This window comes from Scyliorhinus torazame, chromosome 27 (genome assembly GCF_047496885.1).
Source record: "Scyliorhinus torazame isolate Kashiwa2021f chromosome 27, sScyTor2.1, whole genome shotgun sequence".
Lineage (NCBI taxonomy): Eukaryota > Metazoa > Chordata > Chondrichthyes > Carcharhiniformes > Scyliorhinidae > Scyliorhinus > Scyliorhinus torazame.
The window spans coordinates 37641866-37659229 of NC_092733.1; the positions used below are offsets into that span (position 1 = coordinate 37641866).

A 17364-nucleotide genomic window follows, 5' to 3' on the forward strand; every position below is an offset into this window, starting at 1 on the left:
AATAATAATCCCGTTTGCTGTTATTCCTACCAAAATGGATAACCTCACATTTGTCAACATGATGATTTGCGCCATCAACTTATTTACCTTATTCCAAATACTACGAGCATTCAGGTAAAGTTATGTTGGCTTTTTTTACCTCTGTTCTGAATCTTAACACCTCGATCAGCAACCTCTCCTAAGTTATATTTCCTCTTAACTTTTCTCCTAATTTTCCTTGTCGTTGAACCCATACCTTCATGTAACTTACCATTAATGTTTTCACTTCCCGTCGCTTACCATTAATGTTTTAGGGAAGGGGCGGTACTGGACCTGGTATTGGGGAATGAGCCAGGCCAGGTGGTAGATGTTTCAGTAGGGGAGCATTTCGGTAACAGTGACCACAATTCAGTAAGTTTTAAAGTACTGGTGGACAAGGATAAGAGTGGTCCTAGGATGAATGTGCTAAATTGGGGGAAGGCTAATTATAACAATATTAGGCGGGAACTGAAGAACATAGATTGGGGCGGATGTTTGAGGGCAAATCAAGATCTGACATGTGGGAGGCTTTCAAGTGGCAGTTGAAAGGAATTCAGGACCGGCATGTTCCTGTGAGGAAGAAGGATAAATACGGCAATTTTCGGGAACCTTGGATGTCGAGAGATATTGTAGGCCTCGTCAAAAAGAAAAAGGAGGCATTTGTCAGGGCTAAAAGGCTGAGAACAGACAAAGCCTGCGTGGAATATAAGGAAAGTAGGGAGGAACTTAAGCAAGGAGTCAGGAGGGCTAGAAGGGGTCACGAAAAGTCATTGGCAAATAGGGTTAAGGAAAATCCCAAGGCTTTTTACACGTACATAAAAAGCAAGAGGGTAGCCAGGGAAAGGGTTGGCCCACTGAAGGATAGGCAAGGGAATCTATGTGTGGAGCCTGAGGAAATGGGCGAGGTACTAAATGGATACTTTGCATCAGTATTCACCAAAGAGAAGGAATTGGTAGATGTTGAGTCTGGAGAAGGGTGTGTAGATAGCGTGGGTCACATTGAGATCCAAAAAGACGAGGTGTTGGGTGTCTTAAAAAATATTAAGGTAGATAAGTCCCCGGGGCCTGATGGGATCTACCCCAGAATACGGAAGGAGGCTGGAGAGGAAATTGCTGAGGCCTTGACAGAAATCTTTGGATCCTCGCTGTCTCCAGGGGATGTCCCGGAGGACTGGAGAATAGCCAATGTTGTTCCTCTGTTTAAGAAGGGTAGCAAGGATAATCCCGGGAACTACAGGCCGGTGAGCCTTACTTCAGTGGTAGGGAAATTACTGGAGAGAATTCTTCGAGACAGGATCTACTCCCATTTGGAAGCAAATGGACGTATTAGTGAGAGGCAGCACGGTTTTGTGAAGGGGAGGCCGTGTCTCACTAACTTGATAGAGTTTTTCGAGGACGTCACTAAGATGATTGATGCAGGTAGGGCAGTGGATGTTGTCTATATGGACTTCAGTAAGGCCTTTGACAAGGTCCCTCATGGTAGACAAGTAAAAAAGGTGAAGTCACACGGGATCAGGGGTGAGCTGGCAAGGTGGATACAGAACTGGCTAGGCCATAGAAGGCAGAGAGTAGCAATGGAAGGATGCTTTTCTCATTGGAGGGCTGTGACCAGTGGTGTTCCACACGGATCAGTGCTGGGACCCTTGCTCTTTTTAGTATATAAAAGATTTGGAGGAAAATGTAACTGGTCTGATTAGTAAGTTTGCAGACGACACAAAGGTTGGTGGAATTGCGGATAGCGATGAGGACTGTCGGTGGATACAGCAGGATTTAGATTGTTTGGAGACTTGGGCGGAGAGATGGCAGATGGAGTTTAATCCGGACAAATGTGAGGTAATGTATTTTGGAAGGTCTAATGCAGGTAAGGAATATACAGTGAATGGTAGAACCCTCAAGAGCATTGAAACTCAAAGAGATCTAGGAGTACAGGTCCACAGGTCACTGAAAGGGGCAACACAGGTGGAGAAGGTAGTCAAGAAGGCATACGGCATGCTTGCCTTCATTGGCCGGGGCATTGAGTATAAGAATTGGCAAGTCATGTTGCAGCTGTATAGAACCTTAGTTAGGCCACACTTGGAGTATAGTGTTCAATTCTGGTCACCACATTACCAGAAGGATGTGGAGGCTTTAGAGAGGGTGCAGAAGAGATTTACCAGAATGTTGCCTGGTATGGAGGGCATTAGCTATGAGGAGCGGTTGAATAAACTCGGTTTGTTCTCACTGGAACGAAGGAGGTTGAGGGGAGACCTGATAGAGGTACACAAAATTATGAGGGGCATAGACAGAGTGGATAGTCAGAGGCTTTTCCCCAGGGTAGAGGGGTCAATTACTAGGGGGCATAGGTTTAAGGTGAGAGGGGCAAGGTTTAGAGTAGATGTACGAGGCAAGTTTTTTACGCAGAGGGTAGTGGGTGCCTGGAACTCGCTACCGGAGGAGGTGGTGGAAGCAGGGACGATAGTGACATTTAAGGGGCATCTTGACAAATACATGAATAGGATGGGAATAGAGGGATACGGACCCAGGAAGTGTAGAAGATTGTAGTTTAGTCGGGCAGCATGGTCAGCACGGGCTTGGAGGGCCGAAGGGCCTGTTCCTGTGCTGTACATTTCTTTGTTCTTTGTTCTTTGTTCTTTGTTTTCACTTCCCGTTTTATTCCTTTTAGTATTCCTGGTCCTATTCACTGAGCTCCCCTCAGTCACTGTACCTTGTACTGTCGCCCTTTTTGATTTTTGACTGTGGCTTCTCTGCCTTACGCTTTCCCCCTTACTGCCTTTTGTTTCTGTCCCTGTTTTACTACCTTCCAACTTCCTGCATTGGTTCCCATCCCCCTGGCACATTAGTTTAAACTCCCCCCAACAGCTCTAGCATACACCTCACCTAGGACATCGGTTCCAGTCCTTCCCAGGTGCAGACCGTCCGGTTTGTCCTGTTCTCACCTCCCCCAGAACCGGTTCCAATGCCCCAGGAATTTGAATCCCTCCCTCTTGCACCATCTCTCGAGCCACGCATTCATCCTATCTATCCTGACATTCCTACTCTGACTAGCTGGTGGCACTGGTAGCAATCCTGAGATTACTACCTTTGCGGTCCTACTTTTTAGTTTAACTCCTAACTCCCTGAATTCAGCTTGTCGGACAACGTCCCGTTTTTTGCCTATATTGTCGGTGCCTATGTGCACCAAAACATCTGGCTGTTCACCCCCCCCCCCACCCCAGAATGTCCTGCAGCCGCTCCGAGACATCCTTGACTCTTGCACCAGGGAGGCAACATACCATCCTGGCGTCTTGACTGTGTCCGCAGAACCGCCTGTCTATTCCCCTTAAGATTGAGTCCCCTATCACTCTAGCCCTGCCATTCTTCTTCCTGCCCAGCTGCACAGCAGAGCCAGCCATGGTGCCATGAACCTGGCTGCTGCTGCCGTCCCCTGGTGAGCCATCTCCCTCAACAGTATCCAAAGCGGGATATCTGTTTTGCAGGGCGATGACCGCAGGAGACACCTGCACTGTCTTCCTACTCTTGCTCTGCCTTTTGGTCACCCATTTTCTATCTCCCTCAGTACCTTTCACCTGCGGTGTGATCAACTCGCTAAACGTGCAATCCACGACGTCCCCAGCATCGCGGATGCTCCAAAATGAGTCCATCCGCAGCTCCAGAGCTGTCAAGCGGTCTAACAGGAGCTGCAACTGGACACACTTCTTGCACGTGAACGATCCAGGGAAATTGGACGTGTCCCTGAGCTCCCACATCGTACACGAGGAGCATGACACGGGTCTGAGATCTCCTGCCATGTCTTAAACCTTACGTAAACTTATACAACTACAATTCCAAAAAACGAAAGAAAAATTAATAACCTAGACAATGAAAAGAAAAACTACTTACCAGTTACTTACCAGGGATAAAAAGCACCTCCCCCCCCCCCCCCCCAAGCTTCGAATTCCCACCTCGATTCAAATTCCCAAACTCACTCTTGGTTCTGTCTCACTCTGGCTGTGTCTTCTCTGGCTCACTGGGAGAACTCACTGGGAGTGAGTTTCAAGTTGCTCTTTTTAAACTGTCCTGAATTGACTCCTCTCCCCCACCTGCTTTTAGATCAAGGTAGATATAAGTGACTGACACTTAACTACCAACCAGTTATGTGAGTGGGTGGGGCAGCCCTTGTTAACCTACACTGCACAATTCTAGCTTAATTCAAACTCCTGAAATTTAAAAGGAGCTGCCCTACTGATTTGATTTGATTCAATTGCCACCTAGATTCAAATTCCCAATCTCACTCTTGGTTCTGTCTCACTCTGGCTGTGTCTTCTCTGGCTCACTGGGAGAACTTGTTCTGCCTCGTCTTCTTTTCCATTTACGAAAAGGAAATGCTGCAACCTCTCCACATATTCAACCCAGTCCTCACTTCTCTCATTGAACTCACCAACTGCCCTGAACATAGATGCTAACTCGAAATTCCATCAAATAAACCCACAATGAAAACTAGATACCCACTGAATGCAATCGTGTTGAACATCGAAAAAAGTTGTTTTCTTGTTGTTATCCCATCCTCATAGCCAAAATATATGATAACTTGAGACCACAAATAAGATAGTCAAATGCATTCTTTAAAAGAAGGAACTTCCTGATGTAAATAAATAAATAATGACGTTTAACAAGAATAGTAACTCAGAAAAACAGTAGTACAGAGAACAGTCGTCCGGTAATAACTATGAAAACCAGAGCTCAAGTAGAACAGATTTGCTGAAATGTCACCTTTACAGAGTGAAAACTCCTGTCCAAATCTCACACATTCTCAGAATCCTCACCAGGAAACATTTATATATGAGAAAGGCTGATAACATTTTGCACTCTAAATGACACTCTGGGCACGAGTCTCTGGCCTCGTTGAGCTCTCGCTCGAGCAAAACAAGGCCGATGAATAGCGGGAGAGGCTGAAAATGATAACCGCGCCAGGTGCCAAATGGTTTGTGATGCAATTGGCCCACTCCTGCAGGTGAAATCGGCCTTAGCGTGGCGGTAAACCAATTATCACCACTTAAGCCCTATTTCCATACAATTAACAGGAGCGACCCAAAATCCAACGGCCTCTGATGATTCAGCGGCCTGCCCAGCAAGTGGTCACGCTGGCAGAGATTAGTATTCCATTTTACAAACCTGAACCTGGCGGAACGGCTTCTGTGGGGAGCCAAGGGCGTCAGTTCAAAGAACAAAGAACAAAGAAATGTACAGCACAGGAACAGGCCCTTTGGCCCTCCAAGCCCGTGGTGACCATGCTGCCGACTAAACTACAATCTTCTACACTTCCTGGGTCCGTATCCCTCTATTCCCATCCTATTCATGTATTTGTCAAGATGCCCCTTAAATGTCACTATCGTCCCTGCTTCCACCACCTCCTCCAGTAGCGGGTTCCAGGCACCCACTACCCTCTGCGTAAAAAACTTGCCTCGTACATCTACTCTTAAACCTTGCCCCTCTCACCTTAAACCTAAGCCCCCTAGTAATTGACCCCTCTACCCTGGGGAAAAGCCTCTGACTATCCACTCTGTCTATGCCCCTCATAATTTTGTATACCTCTATCAGGTCTCCCCTCAACCTCCTTCGTTCCAGTGAGAACAAACCGAGTTTATTCAACCGCCCCTCATAGCTAATGCCCTCCATACCAGGCAACATTCTGGTAAATCTTTTCTGCACCCTCTCGAAAGCCTCCACATCCTTCTGGTAATGTGGTGACCAGAATTGAACACTATACTCCAAGTGTGGCCTAACTGAGGTTCTAAACAGCTGCAACATGACTTGCCAATTCTTATACTCAATGCCCCGGCCAATGAAGGCAAGCATGCCGTATGCCTTCTTGACTACCTTCTCCACCTGTGTTGCCCCTTTCAGTGACCTGTGGACCTGTACTCCTAGATCTCTTTGACTTTCAATACTCTTGAGGGTTCTACCATTCACTGTATATTCCCTACCTGCATTAAACCTTCCAAAATGCATTACCTCACATTTGTCCGGATTAAACTCCATCTGCCATCTCTCCGCCCAAGCCTCCAAACAATCTAAATCCTGCTGTCTCCATCATGTCAACCCCTGGATCGCATGTACCTGTTCCGGGGGGCAATCCTAGCCCCTGTCTGTCTGCCCCATGACCACCCATAACCCCCATCCACTGCCGAGGCCTCTGACCATGGGCCTGGAGGCTATTGCTAATAGGGAATTAGTAATCGTACTTAAGTGAGCACTTCACACAAACCAAGTGGATTCCAGTGGGTGGGTGGCACATGCAGCATGTAGGAGTCATTGCCTAGCATCCCAACCAGACCATGATGCCTGGACAGTGTACCTGAACACTGCGGGAGGCAACAGCACACACGCAGCAACCAACATCTGAACACGCAGGGGTTGGGACACAGCTTTGGGGACATGTCTACAGCCGGAGGGTGGGTGAGTGCAATGGGGAGGGGACCAGCGCCGCATCCAGGTGAAGCTATGTGCTGGCGTCCGAGGTACAGAGGGTGGGGTCCATTGAGGAGGGCACGCTGCAGCCAGGAGTGCGTGAGCATTCTGGGTGTGGGGGGGTCATTGGGGGAATGGAGGGTCCTGGGGTGGAAGCTCCTGTTGTTTGTCAGTCTGACACCCTCTCCCAATTCCTTGAATATTGATATTGAAGGAACCCACAGAACAGGCCCTCATGATGTAGCTGGTAGCCGGGTGGCCAGACACAGGAGATGGCAACAGCAGCAGAATCTGCAGATGCTCGAGAAAGCGGCCCACGTGCAGAGATCCGCCCCATGCCCCGACGACCTGGCCACCCATCAGGCCAGGGGGGACCCGGGGGGTGAGGGGGGAGATCTTCGTCACCCCAGGGTGCACAGCCGTCGCTGGGCATTCGAACAGATGATGGACAGCGCGTGCCGCACGAGGCTCCGCCTCAACAAGGAGACAGTGTAGCACCTGTGCCATGTCGTCGCGGACTTGGCCCCACATGAAGGAGCAGGACACCATCTCTCTGTGGCCGTCAAGGTCACTGCAGCCCTGAGATTTTATGCCATGGGATCATTCCAGGTCTTGATCAGGGACTTGTGTGGCCGGGTGGAGAACTATATAAACTTTGACATGGACCAAGCCCAACAAGATGCCCGGGCAGCAGGATTCTCTGCCATTGCCAAAATGCTCCAGGTCCGGGGCTGATAGACTGCTTGTTTACTGGCCATCTCGGAGTGCCCTACATTAACAGGAAGGGGTTCCACATCCTGAACATACAACTCGTGCGTGAGCACCACATAAATATCGTGCACATGTGTGCACACTTCCCAGGGATTGTGCAGGATGGTTACATCTTGGGGCAGTCGGTAATCCTTGACCCCCTTCGAGGACCATCCCAGGATGGGCGACTGGTTCTTCGGGGATATGAGATACCCATTGAGGACCTGCCTAATGACGCCAGCACGGAGGCCGGAAACCAAAGTGGAGACCCGGTACAATGTGGCCCATGTGGCCACCCGGAATGCAATTGAGCAGTGCATTGGACTGCTCAAAATGCAGCAGAGGGCAGTAGAGTGGAGCTGCTGATTGGCTGTTGCGGGGACAATTTGCATCACTGCATTGCAGTCACTGCATCCAGAAAGTGTACCTGAGCAAGACTCGCTAGGTGTTCAAGTGAAGGCAAGCATCCAGCAGAGGGCAGTAGAGCGGAGCTGCTGATTAGCTGTTGTGGGGAAAATTTGCATCACTGCATAGCAGTCACTGCATACAAAAAGTGGACCTGAGCAGGGCACCTGAGGTGTTCAAATGAAGGCAAGCATCCAGCAGAGGGCAGTAGAGCAGAGCTGCTGATTGGCTGTTGCGGGAAAATTTGCATCGCTGCATTGCGGTCACCGTATCTTGAAGGTGGTTTGTGGAGGAGCTGTTGTCAAGTGACAGTTATACCCAAAACACTTCTTCAGTGTTTCCCTCCCTGCCCCCACCTCTAACCAAAAAAAAGGACAATCACTGTAAGGATCCCAGCCGAGTAAAGATCAAGAGGGAGACTCAAGGGCAGGTACAAGTAGAAAGAAGTTGAACAGTGACATCACAGCCTGCAGGTAAGTGGTTGGCTGGTGACTGGTAAGTAGTTTTTCATTTCCCTGAGGTGTTATTGTGCGCGGCGCAGTGGGTGCTGAATGAGTGCTTGCTGAGAAGGGGAGTACATTTTTAAAAAGACTTAGAGTGACTGCTGGGAAAGTAGTTAAGATTTAAATTGTTTGTGCAGGCCCATAACAGCTGATTGCTGTTCTCATGTGGGGCGCAGTGGTTGCTGGTTAAGTGTTTTATTTTTCCTGCATTTAGGTTGGGCAGTTTCTAAACCCTAGGCACTACATTTGTAGTGTCCCCCACCCTTCCACCTCATTTAACCTAAGGGGTAGAGTGAATAACAGGTAAGCTCTTTCTTTAATTTTCTTTATATATCTAGAGGGGATGGCAGGGAAGGCAGTGCAATGTTCCTCCTGCAGAGTGTTTGAGGTGAGGGACGCCTTCAGTGTCCCTGCTGATTTCACCTGTAGGAAGTGCACCCATCTCCAGCTCCTCAGAAACCGCGTTAGGGAACTGGAGCTGGAGTTGGATGAACTTCGGATCATTCGGGAGGCAGAGGTGGTCATAGATAGTAGCTTCAGGGATGTAGTTACGACGAAGAATTAAGGTAGATGGGTGACGGTGAGAGGGGCTGGGAGGAAGCAGTCAGTGCAGGGATCCTCTGTGGCCGTTCCCCTCAGTAACAAGTACACCGTTTTGGATACTGTTGAGGGGGACGACCGACCAGGCGCAAGCCACGGTGAACGGATCTCCAGCACTGAGTCCGTCCCTGTGGCTTAGAAGGGAAGGAGGGAGAGCAGGAGAGTTATTGGGAACTCGCTAGTTAGAGGGACAGATAGACGGTTCTGTGGCAGCGAAAGAGACTCACGGATGGTATGTTGCCTCCCGGGTGCCAGGGTCCGTGACGTCTCAGACCGTGTTTTCAGAATCCTTAAAGGGGAGGGGGAGCAGTCACAAGTCATGGTACACATCGGTACCAACGACATAGGTAAGAGAAGGGACGGGGATTCAAAACAGGAATTTAAGGAGCTAGGGTGGAAGCTGAGAGCCAGGCAAGCCACGTTGTCATCTGCCGGTGCCACGTGCTAGCGAGTTGAGGAACAAGAAGAGAGTGCAGATAAACACGTGGCTGCAGGGATGGTGAAGGCGGGAGGGTTTCAGGTACGTGGATAATTAGAGCACATTCTGGGGAAGGTGGGACCTGTACAGACAGGACGGTTTGCACCTGAACCAGAGGGGCACCAATATCCTGGGAGGGAAATTTGCTACGGCTCTTCGGTGGGGGGGGGGGGTGGGGGGGGGTTTAAACTAATTTGTCAGGGGGCTGGGAAAACGACCTGTAGTCCAGAAGCCAGTGTTGAGAGTAGTGAGGTACTGAGGAGGGTATCAAGGTCGCAGGAGTGTACCGGCAGACAGAAAGGTGGGTTGAAGTGTGTATACTTCAATGCAAGGAGCATCCGGAATAAGGTAGGTGAACTTGGAGCGTGGATTGGTACTTGGGACTACAATGTTGTGGCCATTACGGAGACATGGTTAGAACAGGGACAGGAATGGTTGTTGGAAGTTCCGGGGTATAAATGTTTCAGTAAGAGTAGGGAAGGTGGTAAAAGAGGTGGAGGAGTTGCATTGTTAATCAAGGATAGTGAACAGCTGCAGAAAGGCAGTTTGAAGGGGATCTGCCTACTGAGGTAATATGGGCCGACGTTAGAAATAGGAAAGGAGCGGTCGCATTGTTAGGAGTTTTCTATAGGCCTCCAAATAGTAATAGAGATGGGGAGGAAGAAATTGCAAAATAGATTATGGATCGGTGTGGAGGTCTCAGAGTAGTTGTCATGGGTTACTTTAACTTTCCAAATATTGATTGGAACCTCTATAGGTCGAACAGTTCGGATGAGGCAGTTTTTGTACAGTGTGTGCAGGAGGGTTTCCTGACACAATATGTGGATAGGCCGACCAGAGGAGGGGGGCCACATTGGATTTGGTACTGGGTAATGAACCGGGCCGAGTGTTAGATTTGTTAATGGGAGAGCACTTTGGAGATAGTGACCACAATTCGGTGTCTTTCACTATTGCAATGGAGAGGGATAGGGCCATATGGCAGGGCAAGCTTTATAATTGGGGGAGGGGTAATTATGATGCAATTAGGCAAGAATTAGGGAGCCTAAGATGGGAACAGAAACTGTCAGGGAAAGGCACAAATGAAAAGTGGAGCTTGTTCAAGGAACAAATACTGCATGTCCCTGTCAGGCAGGGAGGAAATGGCCGTGTGAGGGAACCATGGTTCACAAAAGAGGTTGAATGTCTTGTCAAGAGGAAAAAGGAAGCGTATGTAAGGATGAGAAAACAAGGTTCAGTAGGGTCGCTTGAGGGTTACAGGTAGCAAGGAATGAGCTGAAAAAAGGGCTGAGGAGAGCTAGGAGGGGGAGATAAGAAGTCCTTGGCGGGTTGGATCAAGGAAAACCCCAAGGCTTTTTACTCTTATGTGAGAAATAAAAGAATGACCAGGGTGAGGGTAGGGCCGGTGAAGGACAGTAGTGGGAACTTGTGCATGGAGTCAGAAGAAATAGGAGAGGCGTTGAATGAATACTTTTCTTCAGTGTTCACAAAGGGGCCATGTTTTTGAGGATGAGAGTGTGATACAGGCGGGTAAGCTGGAGGAAGTAGATGTTCTGAGGAAGGATGTATTAGCAATTTTGAAAAACTGAGGGTCGACAAGTCCCCTGGGCCAGATGGGATATATCCAAGGATTCTTTGGGAGGCAAGGGATGAGATTGCAGAGCCTTTGGCTTTGATCTTTGGGTCCTCGCTGTCCACGGGGATAGTGCCAGAGGACTGGAGAGTGGCGAATGTTGTTCCTCTGTTCAAGAAAGGGAATAGGAATGACCCTGGTAATTATAGGCCAGTTAGTCTTACTTCGGTGGTCGGGAAGATAATGGAAAAGGTCCTGAAGGATAGGATTTATGACCATTTGGAAAGATGCAGCTTAATCCGGATAGTCAACACAGATCCGTGAAGGGTAGATCTTGCCTCACAAATTTGATTGTATTCTTTGAGGAGGTAACTAAGTGTGTAGATGAAGGTAGAGCAGTTGATGTCGTATACATGGATTTTAGTAAGGCGTTTGATAAGGTTCCCCATGGTCGGCTCATGAAGAAAGTAAGGAGGTGTGGGATAGAGGGAAATTTGGTCAATTGGATAAGTAACTGGCTATCACACAGAAGACAGAGGGTGATGGTGGATGGAAAATTTTCAGACTGGAGCCCAGTTGCCAGCGGTGTACCACAGGGATCAGTGCTGGGTCCTCTGCTATTTGTGATTTTTATCAGTGACTTGAAGGTGGGCACTGAAGGGTGGGTCAGTAAATTTGCTGATGACACCAAGATTGGTGGAGTAGTGGATGAGGTGGAGGGCTGTTGTAGGCTGCAAAGAGACATTGATAGGATGCAGAGCTGGGCCGATAAATGGCAGGTGGAGTTTAACCCTGATAAGTGTGAGGTGATTCATTTTGGTAGAAAAAATTTGAATGCGGATTACAGGGTCAACGGCAGGGTTCTGAGGAATGTGGAGGGACAGCGAGATCTTGGGATTCATGTCCAATGATCTCTGAAGGTTGCCACTCAAGTGGATAGAGCCGTGAAGAAGGCTTATAGTGTGTTAGTGTTTATTAACAGGGGGCTTGAGTTTTAGAGCCGCGGGATTATGCTGCAACTGTACATGACCCTGGTGAGACCACATTTGGAGTATTGTGTGCAGTTCTGGTCACCTCATTATAGGAAGGATGTGGAAGCATTGGAAAGGGTGCAAAGGAGATTTACCAGGATGCTGCCTGGATTGGAGGGTAGGTCTTATGAGGAAAGGTTGAGGGAGCTAGGGCTTTTCTCTTTGGAGTGGAGGAGGATGAGAGGCGACTTAATAGAGGTTTATAAGATCATGAGGGGGCTAGATAGAGTGGACGTTCAGAGACTATTTCCTCGGGTGGATGTAGCTGTTACAAGGGGGCATAACTATAAGGTTCAGGGTGGGAGATGTAGGAGGGATGTCCGAGGTAGGTTCTTTACTCAGAGAGTGGTTAGGGTGTGGAATGGACTGCCTTCTGTGATAGTGGATCGGACACTTTAGGAACTTTCAAGCGGTTATTGGATAGGCACACGGAGCACACCAGGATGACAGGGAGTGGGATAGCTTAATCTTAGTTTTGGACAAGGCTCGGCACAATATTGAGGGCGGAAGGGCCTGTTCTGTGCTGTAATGTTCTATGTTCAATGCTTCAACAGCTCTGGTGGTGTCCTGTAGTATACGAGAGGTTCACCCATTTTGTGGTAGTCTGCTGTGTCCTCCAAAACCTTGCACAGTAGCAGGGCGATGTGCTGGTGGTTGAGGAGGAGGAACAAGTGCCCAACTCCAAGGAGGAGGAGAACGGGAATGATGAGGTGGCGCCAAACCAGCAGGGGCTGGAGGGCGAGCCCGTGAAGAACCAGAGGACCAGCCGGAGGCTACAGGACAGGCGGCAGCGGCGAGGATCCGGCAAGACCGGAGGGCCACAGTCGCTTCACTTAGGACGTGGCCTAGTCTATTATCGCTACCTTCCCCACCGCCCCCCATCCCGCCCCCATTTCCCACCTGCCAGGGTAGGTGTAACATCGCCCCAGGATGCTGGGACCATCAGCGGGTCACTGTCGAGGGCAGGGGGGGCGGGGGGGGGGGGGGGGGGTGAAGATAACCCGCAGCAAGCTGATTGACAGCGCTCCTCAATTTATGGAATCATCTGAACACTGCCTGTCTTCAGGGTGCTCACTCACACCCATCACCTCAGGCGGCATGCTCAGGGGGGGGGCTGCCTGGAGAGATGGGCCAAGGGTTCGGAGGTCGGCCCGCATTGCGGAAGGAAGTGACAGAGACCTGATGCTGGTTGCGGTGAAGGTTTTGTAAAGTGTCACAGGAGTCCAACAATGCCCAACTCTCCCAATGATGCCGCCCCACTCTCCCCACCACCGTCTCACCCCCCTACCCTCACCTACCCCTGCCCCCTCCCCCCTCATTGCCCTCAGTGATCCACAATGTGCATAGCCTTCTTTGTTCTACCACTACAGGTTGCACTTCAGAGGTGGAGGCAGTCAGCTGCTTTCCACACCCTGTGGCCTTTAATGCCCTTGGCGGGTATCCTCTGGGGCCCCTGGGGCTGGAGGGCCCTGACGCACTTGTCGGCAGCAAATGCACAGCCCTGTCCCATGCGCTGACTTCAAAACGCGGCCTCATCGAAGGGGTGGAATGCGGGTGAACTGGCGGCCGCACCCCCTCCAAGGTTTGGATCAGGTTGGCACCCAATGCCCCCTCCTCCTAGTCTCTGCTCATAGGGCCCTGGAGTTCACCTCAGGATGGAAGGGCAGCTGGATCGAACCCCAGCTGCCCCTGCATCGTCTGGCTCTGCCAGCCCTGGCAGGCCCCAATGTCTGCACCATGGTGTCAACGCCCTCGATGATGCTCTTCAGTGATTGGGCCATGCTCTGCAGTGCCTCGGCGGTGCCCACCTGCGGCTGGGACAAGTTCCGCAGCACCACGGCTATTCCCATCTGAGAGCGGGGACATGTCCCGCAGCACCTCGAAAAGGTCAGCCTGCAACAGGATCACATCCCCCAGCGAGTCAGACAGTCTTCCAAGGCCTCAGCCACGACTGCCGCCGACTCAGCCATGCCTTGGACACCTTCATTCCTGGTGTCGACATCGTGCGCCAGGCTCTCCACTGCGGTTGCCAGCCCAGTAGTGTTAGTCTTGGTGCCACTCATTGCTGGTGACATCTCCAGCACCCCAAACCTCTGGAACCTCTCCAATTGGCTATGGACCTGCTGGAGTGTCGCTGACATCTCCTTCTGAATGTCCCAGCCACTCCCTAACATCTCCACCAGCTCTGGGATAGCATGTCCCATAGGCTCAACATCTGGCTGGGTCCCAGCTGGGTCCTGGGATCCAGCAGACCTCAGTCTGCTGCCTTGCCTGGTGGACATCAGCAACTGTGTGGTGCTCACCAGATTGTGCCCCAGAAGCCTGTCCACTAATGTTGCCCACCGATTGTGTCTCTGTGCTGGTGGGGGGGTGGGGTTGACAGCTGTGACATGTCTCCTCCGAGGGGGTCTCATGGGAGGCAGAGGAGGGCCCCACCCTGGATGGGCTGGTGCTGTCGGCTGGATGACCTGCGGGAGTATTGACATGTGGTCAGTAGGAGGGATGGGTCAGACTGTGCGGCAATAAGAACTCATGTGTGAGAGGTCCTCCAGGAGGGGCCCGGTGGACCCTCACCTCTGCGGCTTGTGCCAAACTCCGCCTTGGTGCGTGCCTTGTTCTCGGCCACCGATGTCACCTCCAGGTTCATTTGTTCTGCACACTTCTGCCAGTCTAAGCCCTCTCCCGGTGATTGTTGGAGAGCTTCTCCGAAGGACACACAGAGGGTACATCGTTAGCCGCACGTGTGGTTCACAGTGGTGGGATGGCGAGGAAGCGTTGGGGGGGGGGGTGTTGAAGGGAGGGGGGGTTAGGGAGCATTGGAGCTGCAAGGAAGATCTGGGGTTAGAGGCTCGTGTAGGGGCGGAAATGTCTCGAGGGGTGGGGTCGGTGGCGTTGGTGGCAACTCATTCCTGCTGCCTGGTGCAGGTCATTGTGGCACTGGAGGCCAGTTCTCCTGGTCACACTTTCCGAGCTGATGCCACTGCCACTTCGCCCCAGGTGGCACTGGCTGCTCTGTGGCTCACCTCCGGGACCCTCTGGGGACAGGACATCCCTCCTGGCCTCACCGCACCTAGGAGCCTCCCCAGGTTCGCATCTTCAAATCTCCGGGCCTGTCTTCTCAGCCAGAGCAGCTCGACCTTGTTAGCAGGGGGCTTGTGAGCGCAATCCCGGCGATTCGGCTGGGGAAGCATCATTTGCGGCGTGAAGGCCGCATCGCCTCATAAACTGGACCAATTAACATTGAATAGCGTTCCTGCCCTCGCCGGGCCAAGTGCCGGGAAGTTCGTGGCAGTTCCTGCTCACTACCACACGTAGAAATCTTTCTGGAAAATCGCGCTCTCTGGAACAGAAAAGCAATGGCACGGATATGCATGCCACGGAGACCTCTTACCAAATGTGTCATGGGAACCTTTACACTCACCTGAGAGGGCTGATGGCATCTTGATTTAACATTTAATTTAAAAGAAAGAATCTCTGACAGTGCAACATTCCCTCAAGAACTGCAGCAGAGTGACATCCTTGATTATGTATTCAAAGGGCAGCACGGTGGTGCAGAGGGCTAGCCCTGCTGCCTCACAGCGCTGAGGTCCTAGGTTCAAATCCCGGCTCTGGATCACTGTCCGTGTGGAGTTTGCACATTCTCCCCGTGTTTGCGTGGGTTTCACCCCCACATCCCAAAGATGCGCAGGGTAGGTGGATTGGCCACACTAAATTGCCCCTCAATTGGAAAAAATTAATTGGGTACACTAAATTTATTTGAAAAAAGATTATGTTTTCAAGTCTTTGGAGTGAAACTTGAGCCATCTGTCTTTTTAGCAAGACTGCTGATACTGAGCAAAACCTATGCATGTGTTCAAATCTGAATTTTTAGAATTCTTTTTGACCTTTTATTTTGTTTCCTTGTCCATTAGTTTTATCTGAACATGCCTGAGGAACGTCACCACCTTTACTCACCATTATACTGTCATTTTAACATTAGATCCCTTGATAATCATGAAGCGATTAAATCACAAGTCAGATTTCTCTGATTCCTGGCTGATTTTCTTGTTATTCTTAATTTTGCAGGTTTTGGGGACCTGGAGAGCCAAATAATAAATTTAATGTTGGAGACTGCACTCAAACAAATAGTGACGGAAAATGGAACGATGTGTCTTGCAAAAAAAGCAATAGATGGATATGTGAACGACTTTCATTCCCATGTTTTATTAATTAACTAAAAGTTACTTTGTTGAAGGCATTGCAGGAATTGGGCAGGGCAGAGGGAGAAAGGAGGGTGGGGGTGAATGAATAATGGCAGAGTCAAAGGGGAGGGGAATAGAATTGTGTGAGGTGGAAGGGTAGAGATAAGGAGATGGGTCTGGGGGGGGGGGGGGGGGGGGGCGGGGGGGAGAAAAGGAAGAGGAAAGGGATAGGAATTATGGGGTGGAGGTGAGATTATTTTCTGATTTTACTCAGATTAAACAATGAGCTGGGCTTTGGCAGAATATGATGTCCTGTAGCTTATTACCATTGGAAAGAAATTTCTTACTTTTAATTCTCTTCTGCTAGCTCTGCATTTTTCTCAAAATATCTAGGTTTGTGCAGCATTGATTTCAAAAATATATAGACTCACCCTTGTCAATAATATTATTACTTTGGTTCACTAATCATAACTTAATCAAGGCGCATCGCTTGATGATTATTTGTTTTACGACTTTTTAAAAAAACAAAATCAATGTATAATTAATAAAGTATAATAGAAATAAAATGGCTGCAGAAAGCCAGATGTAAAAATTAAAAATGGCATCCGTGATCTTGTTGCAATGAAAACAGAATAAAAGTGATTTTTAAGACTAAATATGACTATCCACACCTCAGATGCTGAGTCCAGCTCCGTGTTTTTCAAACTTTTTCTCCGGGGAGCCATTTTTACGAACCGGACAACTTTCGGAACCCACGCCAGCCGACATTCGCGACCCATGCCGGCCGACCTTCATTTTTTAAAAATAAATATATTTTATTCAAGTTTTTCGATCAAACAAAATTTTCCCATTTTACAACATTGTAATAATATATACATTGATCGTTTTTTAAAAATAAATAATATGCTAACTAACGGCAACTGCCAACAACAAAATAAGGAACAACAGAAATAGTAACTAAAATAGTAACTTCGTAACATCTAATATAAATAACTAATATCTAATAACACACACATAAAACCCCTGAGGACCCAAATGAGCCCTCTCCCCCCCCCCACCCTCCCCCCTGGGTTGCTGCTGCCACCTTTCCTATTTTCCCTTATCGCTCTGCGAGATAGTTGACGAACGGTTGCCACCGCCTGGTGAACCCTTGAGCCGAACCTCTTAGTGCGTACTTTATCCGCTCCAATTTTATGAACCCTGCCATGTCGTTTATCCAGGCCTCCACGCCCGGGGGCTTAGCTTCTTTCCACATAAGTAGAATCCTTCGCCGGGCTACTAGGGACGCAAAGGCCAAAACATCGGCCTCTCTCGCCTCCTGCACTCCCGGCTCATCTGCAACCCCAAATATAGCCAACCCCCAGCCTGGTTCGACCCGGAC

General features: G+C 49.6%; 1 protein-coding gene across 1 annotated transcript in view; it reads left to right on the forward strand.

Moving 5' to 3' along the window:
• Positions 1 to 16068, forward strand: part of LOC140403404 (hepatic lectin-like) — a 76830-nt gene extending 60762 nt beyond the window's left edge. The window contains exon 6 of the mRNA XM_072491330.1: positions 15868 to 16068. Within this exon, the coding sequence (XP_072347431.1) occupies positions 15868 to 16015 (148 nt within the window). The 3' untranslated portion in view covers positions 16016 to 16068. The remainder of the gene's footprint in view (positions 1 to 15867) is intronic.
• The last annotated feature ends 1296 nt before the right edge of the window (positions 16069 to 17364 follow it).